At 38.0% G+C, this 22,636-nt stretch overlaps 1 protein-coding gene across 8 annotated transcripts in view; it reads right to left on the bottom strand.

Moving 5' to 3' along the window:
• The window catches only part of BANP (BTG3 associated nuclear protein), a 244,584-nt gene that overhangs the window by 168,027 nt on the left and 53,921 nt on the right, over positions 1-22,636 (bottom strand). For all 8 annotated transcript variants that reach the window (XR_012154540.2, XM_073308162.2, XM_073308163.2 and 5 more), the window contains 2 exons: positions 14,554-14,676; positions 12,963-13,138 (listed from right to left, as the gene is read on the bottom strand). Coding sequence is in view for 7 of the 8 variants with exons in the window: in XM_073308162.2 (XP_073164263.1) it covers positions 12,963-13,138; positions 14,554-14,676 (299 nt within the window). In the remaining variant the exon portion in view is untranslated. The remainder of the gene's footprint in view (positions 1-12,962; positions 13,139-14,553; positions 14,677-22,636) is intronic.

The raw sequence follows: 22,636 nt of genomic DNA, 5'->3' as shown, positions 1-22,636 counted from the left end.
TGTTTTTGACAAATTCATGATGGATATTCTTCATAACCGTAGTATCTTCTTGGTGCTTACAAATAGATTGATTAATAATTTGTTTCAGTATCTGTCCCAGATTGAGGTGTCAATAGAGGTGGTTTTGGAAAAAATAGATAAATTAAACAGTAATAAGTCACCGGGACCAGATGGTATTCCCCCAGTAGTTCTGAAGGAACTCAAATCTGAAACTGCAGTACTAACTGTGGTATGTAATCTATCACTTCAATCAGCTTCTGTACCAGATGACCAGAGAGTAGCTAATGTGATGCCAATTTTTAAAAAAGGCCCCAGAGGTGATACTGACAGTTACAGGTCAGTAAACTTAACCTCAGTACCAGGCAAATAGGTTGAAACTATAGTAAAGAACAGAATTATCAGACACATAGATAACAACACTATTTGTTGGCTAAGAGTCAGCTTGACCTTTGTAAAGGGAAATCATGCCTCACCAAACTATTACAACTCTTTGAGGGAGGTCAACAAACATGGGGACAAGGGTAATCCAGTGTATATAGCATACCTGGGACTTTCAGAAAGCCTTTGACAAGGTCCTTCACCAAAGGCTCTTAAACAACATAAGCAGCCATGGGACAAAAGGGAAGGTCCTCTCACATATCAGTAACTAGTTAAAAGACACGAAACAAAGGCGAGGAATAAATGGTCGGTTTTCAGAATGCAGAGAGGTAAATTGTAGTGTCCCCCAGGGACCGTACTGGGACCAATGCTGTTCAACATATTAATAAATTATCTGGAAAAACAGGTGAAAAGTGAGGTGGCTAAGTTTGCAGATAATAAAAAATTACTCAAGATCGTTATGTCCAAAGCAGACTGTGAAGAGTCACAAAGAGATCTCACAAAACTGGGTGACTGGACAACAAAACGGTAGATGAAATTATAAATGCAAAGTAATGCATATTGGAAAACAATCCCAACTATACATCCAAAAAGATGGCTGTTACCACTCAAGAACGAGCTCTTGGCGTCATTGTGGACAGTTCTCTGGAAACATCCACTCGACGTGCAGCAGCAGTCAAAAAAAGCTAACAATGTGAGGAATCATCAGGAAAGGGATAGATAAAAAGACAGAAAATATCATATTGCCTCTATATAAATCCATGGTACGCCCAAACCTTGAATCCTGCATGTAGTTCTAATCACCCCATCTCAAAAAAGATATATCAGAAATGGAAAAATTACAAAGAACGGTTTTGCTTAGAGGGATTCTCTCTGTTTTGAACCGGATTACCCTGTAAGGTATTTACCATCCTGATTTTACAGAGGGGATTCTTTTACCTTTTCTTTAATTAAAACTCTTCTTTTAAGAACCTGATTGTTTTTTCATTGTTCTTAAGATCCAAGGGTTTGGGCCCGTGTTCACCTGTACAAATTGGTGAGGATTTTTATCAAGCCTTCCCCAGGAAAGGGGGTGTAGGCCTTGGGGGGATATTTTGGGGGAAGACATCTCCAAGTAGTCTCTTTCCCTGTTCTTTGTTTAACACGCTTGGTGATGGCAGCACAGGGTTCAAGGACAAGGCAAAGTTTGTACCTTGGGGAAGTTTTTAACCTAAACTGGTAAGAATAATCTCAGGAGGTCTTTCATGCAGGTCCTCACATCTGTACCCTAGAGCTCAGAGAGGGGAAAGAACCTTGACACTTGTGCTATTCTTTTGTACTCTTCTTTAGCAATTCATCCATGTTTCCACTTTTTGTATGATTCCTTTTGGATATTCAGGTCATTAAAGAGCTCCTGATGAGGCAATATTGGCCTCTTAGTATTCTTCCTATATTTCCTTCACATCAGGTAATCTGAGGTTGTGCCTTTAATACTGTCTCCTTCAGAAACTGCCTTTGCTTTTATTAAAAATAACCCAAAAAATTTTTCCTGACTTTTTCAATATGCCAAAAACTCTGAAAATCTTCAGTTTTGGTTCAACCCAAACCAGTTTTTTTCTGATTATTCAGAACTGTCAGCAAGTCAAAAATATCAGTTACTCACAGATCTGTAGTCAAGATACACAAACTCAGAAAGAGGAAATGTAACTTATTCCATGCTTTGGGGGCCTTTCCAGAAGATAGACTAGATAAATGAGTCTTCCCTTAAGCTCCCGCCACTCCAACACCCTCCCAAAATATAACAGACACACATCCATCCCTACCTAATAGAAGCTAAAAGGCCCCGGGTGTGGGTAAATGCACTATATACCTAAAAATATATATTGCTGGAATTTCTATGCACAACTAGGCCGTAAGTAACAGTTGGTGAGGGTCTCTGACCCATCGTTAGAAGATAAACGGGGACACTGTAAAGTGGGTGCCGGAATCTTAAATGAGAATTTTCAGAACAATTAATTTGTTTTTTTTTTTATAAACTTTTAGTTAAAGTAGTTCTCAGACAAAAAAGCTGCAACAGTCGAACAAAGGTTGAGAATATGCTGCCCACCAAAACAACATTAAGAAAATGTTAATGTGACAATAATATTGGACTGCTAAACAAAACAGAGAACAAAGGCACATTATCTATCACTAATGTCAACCTAAAAATCTCTCCCGCCTAACCATTCATCTTTAAAAAAAACAAAACAAAATGCACTTTAAAAAATCTGCACTGTCAAAAAAAAGTTACTTTTAATTAAGAACAGTGAAAAGAAAAAGATCTCTATGTACAGACTTAAACTCAGGTTTCCTTTAAAGTAAGAAAAATGGACAGTGCCTGATGAGAAAGTGTGGGTGGGGGGGGAGTTGGTTTTCATGAACGTTAACTCGGTTTTAATCCACCAAAACATTTGAGAAGACCAGTCTCTATTCAAATTGATAAATGCTGGCGTGGCAAAATGTTTTGTTTAATACTTGACAGATCATGCTATAACTCATAAGAATGTTTTTTTAAGTAAGCATTTGTACTGAAACAAAAATGTCTATATATTCAGAGAATGACTGTTATCCAAAAGACTTCTGAAGCAGATGGGAACAGTGTGCACATGGAAACATTCGGGTAACTCATCAAATATCTAAAAGCCATACTTCAGAGGGAAAAAATGGATTTATAAGAACATTTAATGCTACTTTTGACAAATATTCAACCTATCACCTTGTCACTCGTATGAAAACACTTCACTGCAGATGGACACTCCATTGATGTGCTTCCACCACAAGATATAATCTTCATATTTATGACCTTGAGAACTAGAAATGCATATAGCAAAAGACTAAAACAGTTCATTTTTCTCATCATAACTGTAAAGTAAATCGAAACAGTCACAACGGAGCCAGCAGTTTAGCCGATTCTAGTCCAATGATTCCTCCAAATACTGCTCTGTGTTACCCTGAGCACACATTCAACAACGAAAGGGTAACAACAAACTCTGTCATGGATCTAAAGAGCGTTTAACACACATCTTTCAGTCTATAGGTAACATTTTCAGAAGCAGCTAATTGATTTTAGGAGCCTAAATTCCATTTTCAGAAGTGACTTTAGGCACTCAGGAGCCTTAGTCCCATTAACTGTCAATGAAACATAAGCCCGTAAGTGCCTAACTCTGTTTTGAAAATGAGATTTAGGTTCAAGTCACTTCAGCATTTCTGGAAGTTTTAACCTATATCATCTAGAAAGACTTCAATCTATTATAACCAGAGTGGGACTTTCATTAAAACGTATGTTCAATTTTACAGGAAAATTACGTAAAGAATAAGAAAATACCATACAGAAAAAGAGTTTATATTTCAGTTCCCCTCTCTCGTCAACTACAAATATCAACTACAAATATTAATTCATCAAACATTATGAAACATTTTAATTTCTTTTTTAAAAGTCTGTAAATTAAACTAGACGCAATCAAAAAAAGTTTTAGTTGAGTTCACTTGACACAGAGCTCCCCCTGGAGTGTAAAATAATATATAAAAAGATTGTAAAAGATTTAACCTCAGAAGGCAGGATAAAAGACAGGCAGCTTTCAATCACATGTTTTTGGTATTCCACTGGAGATTTTGCTATGATTCTTGGCATTTATTCAAATGGAGTAATTGTTGATATTATTTATTTTGTCTTCCTAAAGATACATGTAATCAATGCTTTAAAATTTGCATAACTTTCGTTTCTTGTTTTCACTTATATATTAGGGCATGTCTACACAGGGACACTCCGGAAAATTAATCCAAATGAATTAAAAATGAGAATTTAATGTGGATTAATTAAACTGTCCCTTATGTGGACACACTCATTTAGAATTCAGTTTAGCTTAATTTGCTTTGGAAGTGATTGATTAAATATTGGGGAAAAAAACTATATTCTGTTCAGATAAACCATGTCAGCTAAATCTAGCTGGCACCTCAGTTTCTGATAAAAGAAATATTTTATGTAAAGGTAGTGAGTTAATTGGGGATTTTTATTCAAAATAATAACCAAGACAAGAGAAGACACAGACACAACTCAAAATATATCTTAAAAAAGAACACATGGATGATAAACTTTAAAAAGTAGACGACGTACCCTCATTAAAGTCTTGAGAAGTTTGAATTACTGGTACACATATTCAACAAGTCTCATCTTTAAGAAAAAAAATATTACTAGCCGCTTTAAAGATCTGACAGTTGTCACTACAGTAGATGTTCTGGTTGATGCACTATATATGTTTGTTCAAAAAGCTTTCTGCCTTTTCAGCGGTACTGAAAAGGAAATTCGGATTATCCAAGTTTCTCATTTCTCCTAGGCATAGGTGGTAGGTGTTGCATCTCACCATTGCTTCTCAATTCAGCAATAATTCCTTTGACCTCTACTATAATTTTGAAGGTGCTTGCACAAAAGTCTGGAGACATATGGACGAAGTACTTTCTCAGGCTAAGACTGCTTTTTTCTTCAGCTTAAAATCTCTCTCCCTTTCAATGGTATGAATAAAAAGTTAGTAGCTATACTGCCACTCAATCAATGGCAAGGACTCAGAGAAGCACTTCAATAATACAAGCCTGTTTCATCAGTGTGCTATTGAACCAACACATGCTATCTTTCAGTCTAGCAGTGATAGCATTCCAGTCGGGGGAATCAGTCATCAATGCCAACTAAATTACTGGGCAGCTATAAGTGTAAATGATTCAAGGAGGTTTTTAAACCTTTTTTGTTAGTTAAATATGTGTACATTTGATGTTCATGGAAGCAAAAAGATTAATGGCACTGGCTAGCATAAACAGTTTCTGTGCATCTTCCACACACAACCGAAGGTGTGAGCCTAACCCCTCATCAGCACTGCCACAGTTGCTGTTCCAAACTAAAGCCCTTCTACTTGGAGACTATTAGTGGTGCCAAACTGACTGGGGGATTTTCTGATGTGGACTAAAGTGAGCACAAACTTATTTTCACTTAGGAATTAAATGAAGGCTTAAACCCAGAACTCCAAAAATAGAAGGCCCAAAGCAAAGCACCATTTTTAAGTTGATTCACCACCCATATTTAATCACTTAGCAAATCAGCAGCATTTATTTTTACAATATTATTTCTGGAAGAGGCAGTCTCTTCAAAGGAGATACTCTGGAACAAAAGTTTCCAACTTGCATCAACATTACTTGATCACCCATTCTCAGACACATGGTTTTTAATCTAAAATGCTTCGCCATGTCCTTGTACTCTTCACACAACCAGTCCTCACACACCACGCTTCTCTGATCTCCCAAGAGATAAACTCAGGCTGTAACTAAGATATTCTATACCGTACAAGACTACGCTTTATTAAGCCTACACTCAAAATGACAATAGGCTAATCTTTGCTGATAGTATTATTAATAGCTGAGGGGTAAAATATGAGTTCAGTATAAAGAATGTTATTTCTTCGTGGACTAATTAAGGATGCACCTGCTATTTTCTATGCCAAAAAATACGGGATTAATGTAAGAACATGAGAAAGTAGTGGTTATTATTTAAAATAAGCCTTTCAGCCTGTTTAAAGCGGACTCACACTGGGAATTTCTTGACCGATATTGTTCTCCAAAAAACACATGTTGTTGAGCTTTATCTTCAATACAGCATAATTACTTCATATGAGACAGTTTTATTACTAGTCCCATTTGTATTTCACTAAGTTGTCTGTATTTCCACTGTGAGCCCCATTTTAAGGGGTGTTCATTCATTGCCCATTTTAGGGGTGAAATTTAACATATACAAATTAAAAGCGTGTCACTTTCACATGCTTTTTTTCATATAAATTACTGCTAAATTTTTAAAACTGAAATTCTGCAGGCAATAATTTGAATTTATAATATGGGTAAATACCTTAGGTTTTTATGAGTATTTTTAAAGCAGACTGTTTTATTAAGAAACAAAGAATATCCTTTACTGCACATACAAAACTATTTTGAATCATTATTAATAAAAACAAGCTATGAAATTCCCATGATTTGGAGCTTCTTGAATCTGGAGGTTTGATTCAGTGTACCTCTAGTAATAACTGGATTGTCCAGATATGGAGCACAAATTGTGTTGCTAAGACTGAGAAAGACTATTGGGTAGGGGAAAATGGCCTTTGTAAACAGCAAACAAACATCTAAATATGTGGTTATCCAATACTATGAACCTGATTCTTCAAGGTACTAAGTTCCCTTACCTCTGAGGAGGCATTCAGCACCTTACAGCATCTGGTCCATAGTGCTGAGTTTCTTGGTATTGTGACTTGAAATCATTTCCAGGTTAGTTTATGAAGCACTACAAGGAATGAGGCACAGTAACATCCCCCAGATAGGATTATCGTATGATGTATCTTGAAAGCCTGTGGTATGTCTTGACATAATTTTGGCCTTATCCACACTGTCACAACATAAATTACCATATTCAAAACCAGTTGTGGCCAAACTATGTTTAACATGGTTTATTCTTGCCTCTGTGGGTAGAAAAAAAGCACGTTACAATCATATTGGAAAACTATGTTTTAGTCTAGTAATCTAGAAGAGCTAAAGCATGGCTCTTCAACATGATTATAACATGGGTTTTTGTATATACTGACATGTAATATAAATGTTATCATATGGGTGCTGTTCCTGCAAAGGCATCTAAACGGGCAATAACAGACCCTTACAACTGTGCAGGTCCACAAGGATCAGTCCACGTGGATCCGTCTACAGGACTGGAACTATCCTTTGACAGAAACCATAACACTTCACAAACCTGTTTAAACATGGTTATTTTTGTAAAGTAGACAGGACTAGATAATTTTAGTTGCCACTCAATAGGCTTACTTGTTCTGTGCCATTCTGGCCTCTCAAGAAATAATACAAATTTTTATGATCATTCAAGATTCCTCTGAACAACTTTAGCCATTCAAAATTCTGCTCTTTGCAGAATATAAGAGTAAACTGCAACTTTTGGCTTTTATCAATAAAGAAAATGAATCTGTAAGACAGACCTATCATTCTGCAAAACTTTTCTTATTAATCATTTAATTTCTGTGACATATGGTAAACTCGTTTCCTTAGTATTCTCTACAGCTGAGCAAAGCTTTCTCTAATCTTGGAGCGAAGGAGGGACAGAGGGGGAATTGCTAATCCATTTCTCAAAGCATTCATAAATCTCAGAGAGATTTTTAAGGGATGATTCTACCAAAGGTCCAAAGTAAATCGGATGTGCCACATTAATGAATTAGCTGTTTCACCTACATTTACATATAAAACAATCACATAAAAGGCCAATGTCTGTCTCTGTACAAACCTATGCCAAACAAGCATGTCAAAGAGGGCAGATTACAACAAATATTTTTCATAGTATTAGAAACTTCGTCCCTGCAACAAATAACTGACACAGAGCTGTATGAAATGTTAACAAATAAACCATTTGGTCTGTATTTTGCTGATACAAATGTGGTAGTTCCAAAAGATGAATTTTGCCATTCCAAAGGAGCAGAGGATTAAGGGACTGGTTTTTGCAAGGTGCTGAGCAACATCAGCCTCTCCTGTAGATAGATTCCCTTGCAGGAAAAAGCCCTAAACCCAGGAAAATTAAATCCATCTTGAAAGCCTGAGTAGTTGTCAAATCAGCACAATTTCAGTAAAACGTGAGATTATTGAAATTTAAATTGCAGGGGGTCTCTCTTCCCAGAAAGTGCACAGTCTTTGCAACATTTTAGTGCCACCTGACAAGAGTTTAGAAAAGAGTTACTAAATACTTTTTTGCTGTTATAAGTATTTAACTATAAATGCATTACAATGTCACAAACTGTCTTTTCTGACAACAGTGTGCATGTCAAAATTCTCACCTCAGAAACTAGTCAGACTTACATTAGACTTTTGCAAAGGCCATCTTCAGGAGAAAACAAACACATAACAATCTTAAGTAATATAAATAAATATTTATTTTATTTTTAATTTCAATTTCTGTTTTAAAAAATAAAAGTTTAGCACATCCTCTAGGACCTTTGACAATATTTAAAAATACAATTGTTATAATTTACTGTTCTACCAATTGCACCTAACTCATCCTAACAAATTACAGACAGGTAAAAAAATAACAGCAAGAAATCCCCTTGCTCATCATCCTCCCCCCTGCTCTCTGGAAGCTAGGGAAAATACAAAGAGTTTGCAGCATACTCTACTGGTCAACAGACTCAGACAAAAGTAGATGGAGGAGTTGAAAATGAGTTCCAAAGTCAAGGCACATGTCTAAACTGCAGCTGGGAGCAAGCCCCCAGCCCAGGAAGAGAGACCTGTCTCAGCAGAGCTCATGCTAGCATGCTAAAAGCTGTGTGGACACAGCAACACCAACAGAAGCTGATCTAGCCACTGGAGCTCAAGCTCACTCTACTCCCTGTGTCCGATACCAGGTGGCTATCCCAAGCCTCTGCTGATGCCGCAACATCCACACAGCTATTTTTAGCATGCTAGCTTGAGTCCCCCAGCTCCAATGGAGGTATATACAAAGGGGCCCTCATTAAGAACACCATGTCTGCAGCTCCCATCTTTTATACTGAAGGAACTCCAAATTTAATATCTTTGCAGGCCACAAATGTGGCATGGAGGAGAGTAGTAGGCAGATCCTATGCCATTCAGGGCTTTCTATGTCAAAACCAGGACCTTAAACTCCACCCAGAAACCAAATGGCAGCCAATGCAGATCATGGAGCACTGGTGTAAAATGCTCACTCTAACATATGCTGCTTAGAGCAAATGAGCTGCCAAATTCAGCACCAGCTTTAGTTTCTGGATGTATTTAAGATGTAGCCCCACGCGCAACATACTGCATTAATCTAATCTCAAAGTGACAAAGGCATGTCTGACAGTCGCAACGTCCATTTGAATAGTCACAACCCTCCTAGGCATTGGTAAATGGAAAATGCACTCCTAGCCATTGCTCCTACCAAATCATCTAGCAGCAGCCAGTGATCTAATCAGAATTCCACATTGTGAAAACAAACAATAAAACAGCAATCAGAAGGCCAAATGCCATCAGTGCCCATCTTCCAGTTGCTTCCCCCAGCTAACCAATATAAACCTCAGTCTTATCTGACTGAGCCTCCTTCTCAATGGCTTTTTCCAGCGAGAAAGAACACAGGTGTCCAGAACTTGGAAGTACACCCAACACATCTGTACCGGAAACCTACCAACCGCTATGCCTACCTACATGCCTCCAGCTTTCATCCAGACCACACCACACAATCCATTGTCTACAGCCAAGCTCTTCGATACAACCGCATTTGCTCCAACCCCTCAGACAGAGGCAAACACCTACAAGATCTCTATCAAGCATTCTTACAACTACAATACCCACCTGCTAAAGTGAAGAAACAGACTGACAGAGCCAGAGGAATACTCAGAAGTGACCTACTACATGACAGACCCAACAAAGAAAATAACAGAACGCCACTAGCCGTCACCTTCAGCCCCCAACTAAAACCTCTTCAACGCATCATCAAAGATCTCCAACCTATCCTGAAGGACGATCCAACACTCTCACAGGTCTTGGGAGACAGGCCAGTCCTTGCTTACAGACAGCCCCCCAACCTGAAGCAAATACTCACCAGCAACCACACACCACACAACAGAACCACTAACCCAGGAACCTAACCTTGCAACAAAGCCCGTTGCCAACTGTGTCCACATATCTATTCAGGGGACACCGTCATAGGGCCTAATCACATTAGCCACACTATCAGAGGCTCGTTCACCTGCGCATCTACCAATGTGATATATGCCATCATGTGCCAGCAATGCCCCTCTGCCACGTACATTGGTCAAACTGGACAATCTCTATGTAAAAGAATAAATGGACACAAATCAGACGTCAAGAATTAGAACATTCAAAAACCAGTCAGAGAACACTTCAATCTCTTTGGCCACTCGATTACAGACCTAAAAGTGGCAATTCTTCAACAAAAAAACTTCAAAAACAGACTCCAACAAGAGACTGCTGAATTGGAATTAATTTGCAAACTGGATACAATTAACTTAGGCTTGAATAAAGACTGGGAGTGGATGGGTCATTACACAAAGTAAAACTATTTCCCCATGTTTATTCCACACCCCCGACTGTTCCTCAGATGTTCTTGTCAACTGCTGGAAATGGCCCACCTTGGTTATCACTACAAAAGGTTCGCCCCTCCCCGCCCCACTGGTAATAGCTCACCTTAAGTGATCACTCTCTTTACAGTGTGTATGGTAACACCCATTGTTTCATGTTCTCTATGTATATAAATGTCCCCACTGTATTTTCCACTGAATGCATCCGATGAAGTGAGCTGTAGCTCACAAAAGCTTATGCTCAAATAAATTTGTTAGTCTCTAAGTTGCCACAAGTACTCCTTTTCTTTTTGCAGATACAAACTAACATGGCTGATACTCTGAAACAACACATCTAGTATCTCAGAGAGTGACACTGGCTGAAACTTGAGAACAGATGACTTGGCATTCATCCTGTAAGATATTCCCTCACCCTAACGAAGTAGTCAGCTCGGGACTAACTCCACATGATTTTATCCACAAAGTATGAACAAATGTCCTCACAATGGGAGCCAATAAGACATGAACATATGTGTCTGAGAGAAGAATTTGACTCTGTAGACACCAGAACAGTGAAACTCAATTTCTTCACATACATACATACATACATAAATTGCCAAAAACATCAGCAATTGCACAAATAAAGTATTCCAAATCCCATTGCTACAAGACCTTCAAATGGCAATGACAAAACTATCTTCAACCAGCCTACTTTGTAATGTGGGCACTTCAAAATTCGGATCTCCTGCCTTTCCCCCCAATACAGACTACTTTTTGGAAGCAGATTTTGTCACGGGAGGCATGTCAGAGGTTGGAAGAGTCAAGAAGCACTCCATGAGAAATAGTCTAAACATTATTCATTTATTTCTGGTAGTGACCATAACCTATGTATATATAAAAGATGTACAGTCCCTGCCCCAAATAGCATGGGCCAACATTTTCAAAAGTTGTTAGTCATTCTGAGAGCCTCAGGTTTTGGGTGCTCAGTGTAAGATACCTTAAAGGGACCTGTTTTTCAGAGGGTGGATGCTCAGCATTTTCTGAAAAATCAGGCATTAAGATATGATAAACTGAGTACCCAAATACTAATATATTGCCCTGTAGTGCATGAATATAACCACACACTAACATATATGAAATAAATATAAGGAATGGTTCATTTATGAATTCAATAAAAGAAGAGCTAGCGGATAATTAACTTAATTAAAAGACTCTATAGTCTAAGGTTCAAATTACAGGCCTCTGTTTAAAAATTAGTGACATGATTAATCAAGCCAATTATAAAAAACCTATGATTTATTGTGATCTTTTTTATTTTTTAAACTCACATGACACTTTTCACCTAAAACATGCGTCTTTCTAATTGTTTTATATTTTCAACATTTTTGTGGTTGCATAAAATATAGCAGCTAGAATTCACTTTGTATTTTAATACCCTAAGTACTTACAACATATAACACAGTGGTTCTCAAACTAGGGCCGCCGCTTGTCCAGGGAAAGCCCCTGGCGGGCCGGGCCAGTTTACCTGCCACGTTTGCAGGTTCGGCCGATCGCGGCTCCCACTGGCCACGGTTCGCCACTCCAGGCCAATGGGGGCTGCAGGAAGGGCAGCCAGCACATCCCTCAGCCTGCGCTGCTTCCCACAGCCCCCAATGGCCTGGAGTGGCGAACCGTGGCCAGTGGAAGCCACGATCGGCTGAACCTGCGGACGCGGCAGGTAAACAAACCAGCCCGGCCCGCCAGGGGCTTTCCCTGAACAAGCGGCGGCCCTAGTTTGAGAACCACTGATATAACAGATTGTCTATAGAAGACACATTTCAAAGTGTTATATTCCACTGTCTTTGTTTTGCAGAAATTTTGGGTTGTGTAGAGGTTGTAGAAAACTGTGAAACTGTTGAGAGAACTACCCTAGAAACAATACATTTTTTATAGAAATTTCCTGTTAAAAAACTGTTTAGAGTTTCCAAAATAACTGTTTACTTTCAGAAAACTTTAGCATCAGTGGAATGGCATAATAAGTTATAGGAGGCAATGAACATTTTGATGCTTCCCAGAGAATGTAATTATTTCCCCAATTCTCTATTTCAACTTTGAGATAGGACCAAAGTATTTGGTAATCATTTTGCAAAACTTTAAATTTAAAAACATTGAAATTAAGTGTTCTTATACTGCTAATACAACAGAGTCTGTTAAATCAAGGGCTGCGCTCTGGGGCATACCTATTAAGTACTACAAATACACTTAATTTGCTCTTCCGCCTAGAAAAATGAACAGCAAGTTAAAGGAAACTGGATTATTTTGGCTTGTTACTCAGTCTTTTCTGATGATTCCTATAGGATAGGCCACTTCAGCATTTTTTCATAGTTCTTTAAGGATTGAACTGCGGACATGACCTCAAGAGCTTCTCATAGAATTTTAGCTCATTCCTCCACCCTGCTCATTTTGCTCAAATGGCCTTACAGTTTGATCACATACCTTCAGAGTTCAGTGTAATAAGAGTAACATTGTTCCCAATACTTTGGCTTCCTAACTGGCCACTGTTGGAAACTGAGTCACTGGCCTCAGACCCGCTCTCTCCATCTTCATTGTGGCTGTCGTCGTGCCCTGGCACCTTCACCACAATGGTGTTCTGTCTACGACCCGGAACAGCACTGAGAAAGAAAAAAAGAATTCACAGTTTGGCAAAGCATGATTCTAGACTTAAAGAATGTAATATACTGTTACTAGTGCATTAAAAAATACTAACAACTTGATTTTTTACTGAGTATATGACTCTTCTAGTAAAAGCTAGTCTGTCTAGATTAAGAGCTACCTAGCTGAAAAGACTACAGTAGCAGAATAACCCTAAAACTGTTTGCATTCAGGTGTTTTGACATCAAGTAATGAAATACATACTATATTTCTGCAAATTAAGTTAACATAAAACCCAAAAATATTTTGATAGTAACAAAAATTAATACACAAGAGGCTACACAAGAATTTTGTTTCTTCTTCTTCTCCCTGTAGGACATTAAATAAAAATAAAGCCATTTGCCTCTGGTTCAGATGAAGAACAATCTATAGAAAACTGAATTGACTAATTTCCCTCCATTGCTTTTAGCTATTCAGTTAAGCAGCTTTAAATAAAATGTATATTCTATTAATTGTATGGCAAGAATGAACAGAAGACATCCCAACTGACTCCATCAGCCTCCAAAAAGAGCTAAGAAAGTTTATAGAAAGAGACATGTCCTTATACAGATGTCAGAAATTTTAACAATAACCCCAGCTTTCTAAAATAAATTTCCATGTGTTAACGTTATACAAATTGCATGAAAAAGCTACACATACTGATTCACAAATAAATTAAACACATTAAAAGATGAAAACCTTTTGTAAGTGTCAATATTTGTTTAAAAGTAAGTGCTGTTTGGCTTGCTTTATAGATACTATCTAATGTTAATTACTCAGAAGGTAGTTTGCTGTTTAAGTCTATCTGAAAATGTTATCAACAAAATGTCTATACACAACATGTAACCAATAAGTATAAAGAAACTTCTTTACATAACTGTTAAATTAGCATGGCTTGTTACTTCAAACAGTTTTCAATACAGAGCCTTTGTTTTCAAGTAATTAGTTCAAATCCAGCCTTGGCCAGAACAGAAGTGATAACAACAGATGGCCACTGAATGTCCTTTAGTTAATGAGTTGGTAGGTCTCAGTACAGTTCAAAGAGGACAAGAGTCCACATTGCGAAACCCAACACAATGGGCCCCCTCCTTGGAAAGCTCAGCATGGACGCCAAGGACTCAGTGGGCCAAAGAGACTGAATTAACCCTTCCCCTCAGAGATGCTCCCTCCACATCAACGTTGAGGCACTGCGCTGTACCTGTTCTGTTGATAGATGACTTTGTTTTTTAGGGCTGTCAATCTGGCCCTTTTCATTACTTTTGAATATTTTTTCCTCAGGCTCAGTTGCCTAGGATGTTCTTATTTTGCACTTGTAATTACAGTAGACAGACCTCTATTGGCTTTCCTGTAAGAAATGATGAAGTATAGGGGAAGGATTGCAATTGTTGCTACTAACTTGCTAAGGATATTTTCCAGAGAATCCGCTGTTCTACTCAATGGCTCTTCCTGCCCAACCATCTTGGCTACTATTGAATTCTGCCGATCATTGTTCAGTATAACTGTAGTCTGTGGGACAACACTGCAAGACAAAAACAGAGAGAAATAGAATGTAAAGAAGCAAACCATTTTTAATACATTAACCCAGTCTTTGTATTTAAATGAACTCTTACACTAAAACTGAAAGGCTGTTTCTGGGTTTGTTTTTCCCCCATCCCCAACATCACAGCTGTTTACTATGTATCAAATGCTACAGCTTGTAATCCACATATTTGACATCCATACCGTTCCAAGGGACCGACTGCTTCACTGAAATTATTAACAGTCTGTTACCCCTTCCAGGGTGATAAAGAATTTACCAACTCAAGATAATCAGGAGGAAGTCTGTAAACAAAAGTTACTAAGAGCCCTCAAATTTCTGCTTTGGAGAATTACTACAAGGGTGAAGATTTTATAAGGTAAACCGGCAACAGTACAATAAAAAGCAACATTTTAATGGAATATTTCCCCCAAAGGAAAAGGAGGGGGAAAGCATTCTGCTGTAAACTGAGCTGATGGGCTTAACTGAGAAGACACCTGATCTTCTAACAAATCTGTTTGGTTTTTTTTAGGACATGGGGGCAGAACAGAGAAAAAGGAAAAGACTCTAATTTTAGTTACTGATGGGACTAGATCATTGTTTGTGTGCACTTAATGTTAAAAAAAAAACGGATAAGAATTCCATGATCCAAACAAAAAATGCACAGGGTAAAATTTTGGGTTAATATAAAAATAAAGGTAAAGTAAATAAAATTATTTGGCAGGCAGTTTATTATTTTAATTGGTTTCAGAGATTATCATCATCCTATTATTCTCATGCCATTACAAAATCTTTCAAAAGTACGCGATAGTTTTGGTGTGCAAAACTAAATGTTTTCATTATACTCAACAGTACACTTAAAACACACACACATTTTCCCCTGCTGGGGTGGCAAGGAGAAGACTAGATAATTTCTCATCACTGTACGCACTTTTTCTATTGTTTTTATTGGTCAACATCTGAAAAATATTACTGATATTTATTCATTTTTCTTAACTTTAGTCTGACATATATTACAATCACAGAAAAGAAATAACCTGAGCAATCCGATAACAGCAGTATTCTATCTATTTCAGCTCTAACATATTGTATGTGTGTGTGTATATGTATGTCTCCATATGCATGTGATGTCACCCCTTTCATGACTGGCCTACAGAGACGATAAGCCACATACTACAAGAACTAACAGTAAATTAAGGGAGTTGTTCTTCATCTCCATGATGGAGCTCTGTATTTATGAGCTAAAAGAACAGCATTCTAGCTCTACTGCCAAAGGATGTGTGTGTAATCTATGTATAATTGTATCTGTTGCCCATAACAAATGGGATTCATTATAGATTGACAACCATCTGTTGGATCTGAAGCCCTGTGAACCTCACATACTCTGGAGGGGGTTTAATTCAACTGTGAACAAGTACAGAATGTACTGGAACTTGTATGTGCCAACCCCAAACGTTTAAAATGAGTCAGGTCTCAAAAGATCACAAGACTGGCCTAAAATCATGAGATTGTTTTAAATAATGCATTTGAAATTTTTTAATTTGCTTTCTGGGTTCTGAATGTTTATGGTGCACTCAAGTCACATTTTCAAGCATTTCTCCTTGACTATGTAATTAGAATATTTTTTTATCTAACAAAACTCAGATTCTCATGTAATCTCTTGATTCCAGCAGCTGCAGTTTTAAGAAAGCACTGAATATCATGAGACTCTCAATAAAATCATGAAAGTTAGCAACACTAGAGCCCTGCTCTACCCACTCCTTCCCATTGCTTCCGGTCTCTGTTCCCCTCCTCTCCCATCTTTTATATGTACTACATGGTTATATTTTGAAGTTTATAAGAACAGATTGAGACTCTTTCAAGACATTTTATTTTTCTTTTAGACATTGTTCTTTTTATCATCACTTCCCCCATTTTCAATAAATTTTGAATGCATATTTAAAAGTGTCACTTACCAAGGCTTAATTTTTAATGGATACGCTGAATAATTAATTGCAGCTATAGAGATAAATGCAGTAAAATTAAGCTTCTATTTATGAAGTCCTCAGGCTTTCTTCCCACCACCCCAAAGTCTTAGAACTCAGAATTGATCTAAAATGGGAAAAACCCATTTTTAAAAAAAATAACTAATTCATTTTTAAGAGCATTTTAAAGTGTGCCTGATGGCATTTAGTTAACATAAGCCAACTTAAAAATGAACAGAGCAGAAACACCCTGATATAAGCCATTAACATTGGATTTAAGAGCCACACAGTGTTTTGGCTCCTCAGTGAATTTTGCTTTGTCAATACACTGCAGTTTTTTGTTTGCCCCACCTTTTCTGCAATAGCACCGCAGCCTGCTCATTGTTGCTTTATTCAGTGATTCTGTCTGAGGCCAAATTCATCCCCCGTAAAAGCCCATGAAATCAGTGGTCTTACACTAGGGATGATTTTGGCTAAATGGGTCAAATGGAATATAAGTAGTGAGGTGAAAGCACGGTGATTCAGATTTTAAGCCACTATACTCCTTGTATGGCCACTAAACATGCTTTTGTTGAAAAAGTGCTGTATATCTCGGTGCACACACAGACTTATACAGACACCATGTACAATTACCATGATTAACCTTATAAGCAAGAAGCTGCCAAATTGTGTCTATTATGTTATCCTTTAGGAACTAAATAGTTGTTCCGCTTCAACAATTGCTGGGGACAACAGTCTCTCTGGGAAGGAAACTGGGTCACAGCAAAACCAAAACCAAACAAAAAAAGCTAGAAAGAGGCTCTATCTGCAAGCACTTAACCCAGGGTTACTAATCCAGACACAGATTTATTAACCCTTTGGAACTGGCTAATTTAGCGGTGTGGGGAGGCTACATCTGGTTTCAGAACAACAGTAGGCAGCTCCCCATCTAGTGCCAGGAAATACTGGTGGTAGATAGAGAACATGGAAACAGAAACCTTTCATCTACTAGTTCAAAGACACTGGTATTACTCATTGAATTTGACATGGGTCCTAAATATGAAGAAGTTTACAATTCTTAATGCATTCTACCATTCCTGAGGAGCGGAGCTGTTGAGGGCAATCCATGTCCGGAGGAGGAGGCCGTCCTTTAGGTAACCTGGTTCCTGTCCATTCAGAACCTCAAAAATAACTTGATCGAGATCTTAAATTTAGATCAGTGTCCTACAGGGCAGCCACCAGAGTGGCTGATGGGCTCTTGGCAATGCATGTTGCTGAGGTAGGCTGCTGTACTTTATACCAGATGAAGTTTATTCTGGGCTGATGTTTTCAAGCCCAAGCAATTACCTATTTGGGAGATAAAGGAGTTTATGATTTAGGCCACTTTACCAATCTGCAAGCATAATGACTTTTTAAAGAGACAACAGTTACACACCAAGGCCTCAATCCTGCAAGTTGCTCCACACCGGAGGCCCCCTTGCATGGAGTTTCACTGAAATCCATGGGAAACTACACAGGCACAAGAGTGTGCCTTCATAGATCAGTTTGTGGAATCAAGCCCCTTTACAAACACTCCTCCATCCTCCCAGATGCTATCGCTTTTTTATTAAAATAAACAAATCACAATACCACAGCATTCTGAACAGCCATCTACAGAACCATTCTCAATGAGGATTCAATTCTGCACTTGCAAGAGGGAAAAAAAATGAAAAATCTAGAAGAGAACAGGACCTTCAGATCAAGGTTTTCAGGGACAACATGAAGAAGTCTGCACAATACCTACAAAACTACCAACAAGCTCTACACCAGGTCAAAAGATTGAAAAAAAATGGGTTTGTTTTGTCTGGAGAAGAGAAGACTGAGAAGGGACATGATAACAATTTTTATGTACATAAAATGTTATTACAAGGAGAAGGGAGAAATATTGTTCTCTTTAACCTCTGAGGATAGGACAAGGAGCAATGCGTGTAAATTGGAGCAAGGGCAGTTTAGGTTGGACATTAGGAAAAACTTCCTGTCAGGGTGGTTAAGCACTGGAATAAATTGCCTAGGGAAGTTCTGGAATCTCCATCATTGGAGATTTTTAAGAGCAGGTTAGACAAACATCTGTCAGAGAGGGTCTAGATAATACTTATTCCTGCCTTGGGTGCAGGGAACTGGACTAGAAGACCTCATGAGGTCCCTTCCAGTCCTACAATTCTATGAAAATCCTGGGCACAGCCAGCCTTAGGAGATCTGAGAGAGGAAAATATTATAACATTTTATTATAAGGTTCTTTGTAATTTCTTCTTGCTCCCTCTCATCTCTAGATAGTCCTCTGAAAATTGTTCCTCTTCCATAGTTAAGAAGGAAGCAGAATAAACAGACTAAATATTCAGTGCAGAAACTGACAGAGCTTTTCAGAAGCTGCACATTCATCAATGAAGACAAATAATAATGTGACGTTTATTCCTGTGTTAATATAGAAAGATCAACTAGCAATAGGAAGAATGAGACAACTCTCATTGTCAGCATATACACTTCTGGGGACAGATTAGGGAGTTGAGGAAGTATGGAAAAAGAATACTCATAGCTATTTTTGGGTGCTCTGAATACAATAAAAATGTCCTTCAAAAAAAAAAATACATTGTCTGTAGGTAAATACATATTTATGGATTAGGGAAAAAAAACAAAAAAATTTACCAAGTCAACAATCCATGACACCTCCCAACAAAGTATTATTTATACAAGTAATGAACATGAAAATTAATGATTTTCAAGTAATATAATTATTTTCAAATATTTATATTTTAGTCTCTGACTTTAAAAAAAGAACACACACACAAAAGAACCTTGTATACTTTGTAAAGGAAGGTTCCTGCCAAAGGTAATTCTTAACTCGGAAAATGTATGACTCATATCCATCAGTCTCAGCTGTTGTTTTTTCTTGGACAATCACCTTTCAGTCATACAGAATGCAGACAATAAAAGATGATAACTTTTGGTACCCCCAAAACCAATGTTTCCTCCCCTTCCCAGATCAGTATTCTAATTAGGAGAGAAAAATAAAACAGTAGGAACCAACTGACATTTCGTCTCCCATAAGGTACAAGATCAAGAGTTTCTCCAGATGGATGGAAATGAGTTACGGAAAAACTGAGACAGGAACGTTTCAGACATGCAGTTTTTCTTCTTGCATCCTTAGACACACTTATATAGACTGATGAGATATTTATAGCACAACTCCAACTGGTAAGGAAAGTAGGATGGGCGGAGGGAGACTTACACAGCCTCATGTTTTGACAGACTCTTTGAGCCTACTCTGCATGTACAATCCCACATATGCATGCATAAATCAGAGAACTGCACCCACAAGCAGACAAATAAGTAAGGTACAAGAAAACATTTTTAAAATTTAACTTTCTTTATCTACATCTTTTTTCTTTCGCTGGTACCCGAGTGCATCTTTAAGAAGAATATCTGTTCTTACAGATCTTTTCACTTCTTCTGATCAGCAGATTACTGGGGGTTTTTTTATCTTGGTCAACACTGCTTTCATTCACAGGGTCCTTCTACTCTAGGCTGATCTTTGTGACAGGAATTGTAGGTGCACTTGAGATTTCCCAACTACCAGTGAGTGGGGAAATCCCTGACTTGGGGATTTGCATTACTGTATGGATGGATGCAAAGCAATGAACAAATTCAATTCTTTTTTTTTAAATCTGGTCCCGAAAGTCCCAGAGAGGAAAGATCATGAGAATGAATGCATCATGCACTAAGGTAAAGGAAAATATCAGGCTGATGTCTAGAAGATGAGGTGTCAAAAGCTCCATATGGACAGACATTCAGAACTGATTCTTGTCATTTACATCTCTCATCCCCCGGCCACACCTGACTGTCATCCAGAACTATAATTTTATTCATAAAATGTAACAAGGGTTCAGTCATTGAAAATTATCTTTGGGTCCCTAGCATCTGGAGTATCACAGAATGCCAGACTTTATAAAGAGCATTTATGATTAGGTTCTTTACAGACAGAGGCCAAAGTACACCAGCCATCATCCCAGAGCGACTTATGTATTTAACAGATTTATGAAGGTGTAGGCAATTGACAGTACAAAAAGGTAAATAAAAAAACAGCATGTATTAAAACATAATGTAACATTTTAAGCATTCTGATATTTTCAGCTCAAATATATAAGTCAGAACCAGAGATTTTCCAAATTACAAAAGACATTTATGCAGAGTTTATGTACAAAGGCTGGTGTTAATTTTGAACTGGCTGACAAACACACAGAGATGATTTACTGGTTTCAAGACAAATTTCACCAACCAATGAGGAAAACTGTTTAAACAAAGTCTGTTGTGGTTTATTGTTCTCTGAGGGATGCCATTTAACACGTTGTCATGGTCCACTGTACCACTCATAAATGAAAATTTCAAAATGTTTACCTACTAAGCCATAGTAAGATAATGGTGCAAGGGACCCAAGGATCCTACTACCACCACCAAAAAAAAAAAGGCTGGTTACTTAAGGGAGTTTAAAATACCTGTGTGTCGATAACTATAACTGTCACACATTTTCTTTATTACTCCTGTTATTTTTAACACAACTGAAGTGCTTTGAAAATTAAATTTACAGCAATATGTGGTCTCCAAAGAACCCTTTGGCCTCAGCTCTTGAGTGGTGATATAGAGAAATAGAAAAAAAAACAGTAGCTCTGGACAGTGTTACAACTGACATAGGCAGAGTGTAAGAAAACTGGGCTATTTTAAAACAATCAGAAATTGTATTAACTCCTTTAACTATTAACATTCTACTGTTATGCACAGTCAGGTAAAGGGTACAAAAATAGAATAATATATACTACTAACTTGTAACTTAACGTGAACAAAACCTGTTTTTATATATATAAATGTAAAAATTAAAGTAACTAAATCTTTGACCCAAACATAAAAAGAAATGTATGGTCGTTAACCATCCCCTGAGCCTTAAATTTCTGAGTTATGACCAGGTAATGCAGCCCATTGAAGATCATATGCCACTAGGGATCAGAAAGGTTGATCTCATCCTCACCAGCTTTCCCACTAAGGAAGAGGTATACATAATTCTTCATAGGAAAGGAGTTGGTCAGACTTACCTGGATTACAGATCAAGAGTACAGAATGGTATACTGGCTCCTGGTACTGGAATAGGAAATATATGATAAGAAGAGTGGAGGACACTGCAGAATGAAGGTAGACTTCCAAAAATTACAGTCCATATGGAAACAAAAAAGGCAAGAAAAGGAAGACAGGATAAGAGGGCAAATTTACAAACATATTCAGGTGCCTGAAGATACAGATAGCAGGTTAGGCACTTTTATGAATCCCACTAGGCACCTATCTGCTAAATGCTTTTGTAAATCTGGCCAAGATCATAGAATCATAGAATATCAGGGTTGGAAGGAACCTCAGGAGGTCATCTAGTCCAACCCTCTGCTCAAAGCAGGACCAATCCCCAACTAAATCATCCCAGCCAGGGCTTTGCCAAACCTGACCTTAAAAATATCTAAGGAAGAAGATTCCACCACCTCCCTAGGTAACGCATTCCAGTGCTTCACCACCCTCCTAGTGAAAAAGTTTTTCCTAATATCCAACCTAAACCTCCCGCACTGCAACTTGAGACCATTACTCCTTGTTCTGTCATCAGCTACCACTGAGAACAGTCTAGATCCATCCTCTTTGGAACCCCCTTTCAGGTAGTTGAAAGCAGCTATCAAATCCCCCCTCATTCTTCTCTTCCGCAAACTAAACAATCCCAGTTCCCTCAGCCTCTCCTCATAAGTCATGTGTTCAGTACCTTAATCATTTTTGTTGCCCTCCACTGGACTCTTTCCAATTTTTCCACATCCTTCTTGTAATGTGGGACCCAAAACTGGACACAGTACTTCAGATGAGGCCTCACCAATGTCGAATAGAGGGGAACACATCCCTAGATCTGCTGGCAATGCCCCTACTTATACATCCCAAAATGCCATTGGCCTTCTTGGCAACAAGGG

Source organism: Lepidochelys kempii, chromosome 12, assembly GCF_965140285.1.
Source record: "Lepidochelys kempii isolate rLepKem1 chromosome 12, rLepKem1.hap1, whole genome shotgun sequence".
Taxonomy (NCBI): domain Eukaryota; kingdom Metazoa; phylum Chordata; order Testudines; family Cheloniidae; genus Lepidochelys; species Lepidochelys kempii.
Note: the sequence above shows the minus strand (reverse complement) of the source record. Positions and strands in the feature narration are given on the sequence as shown.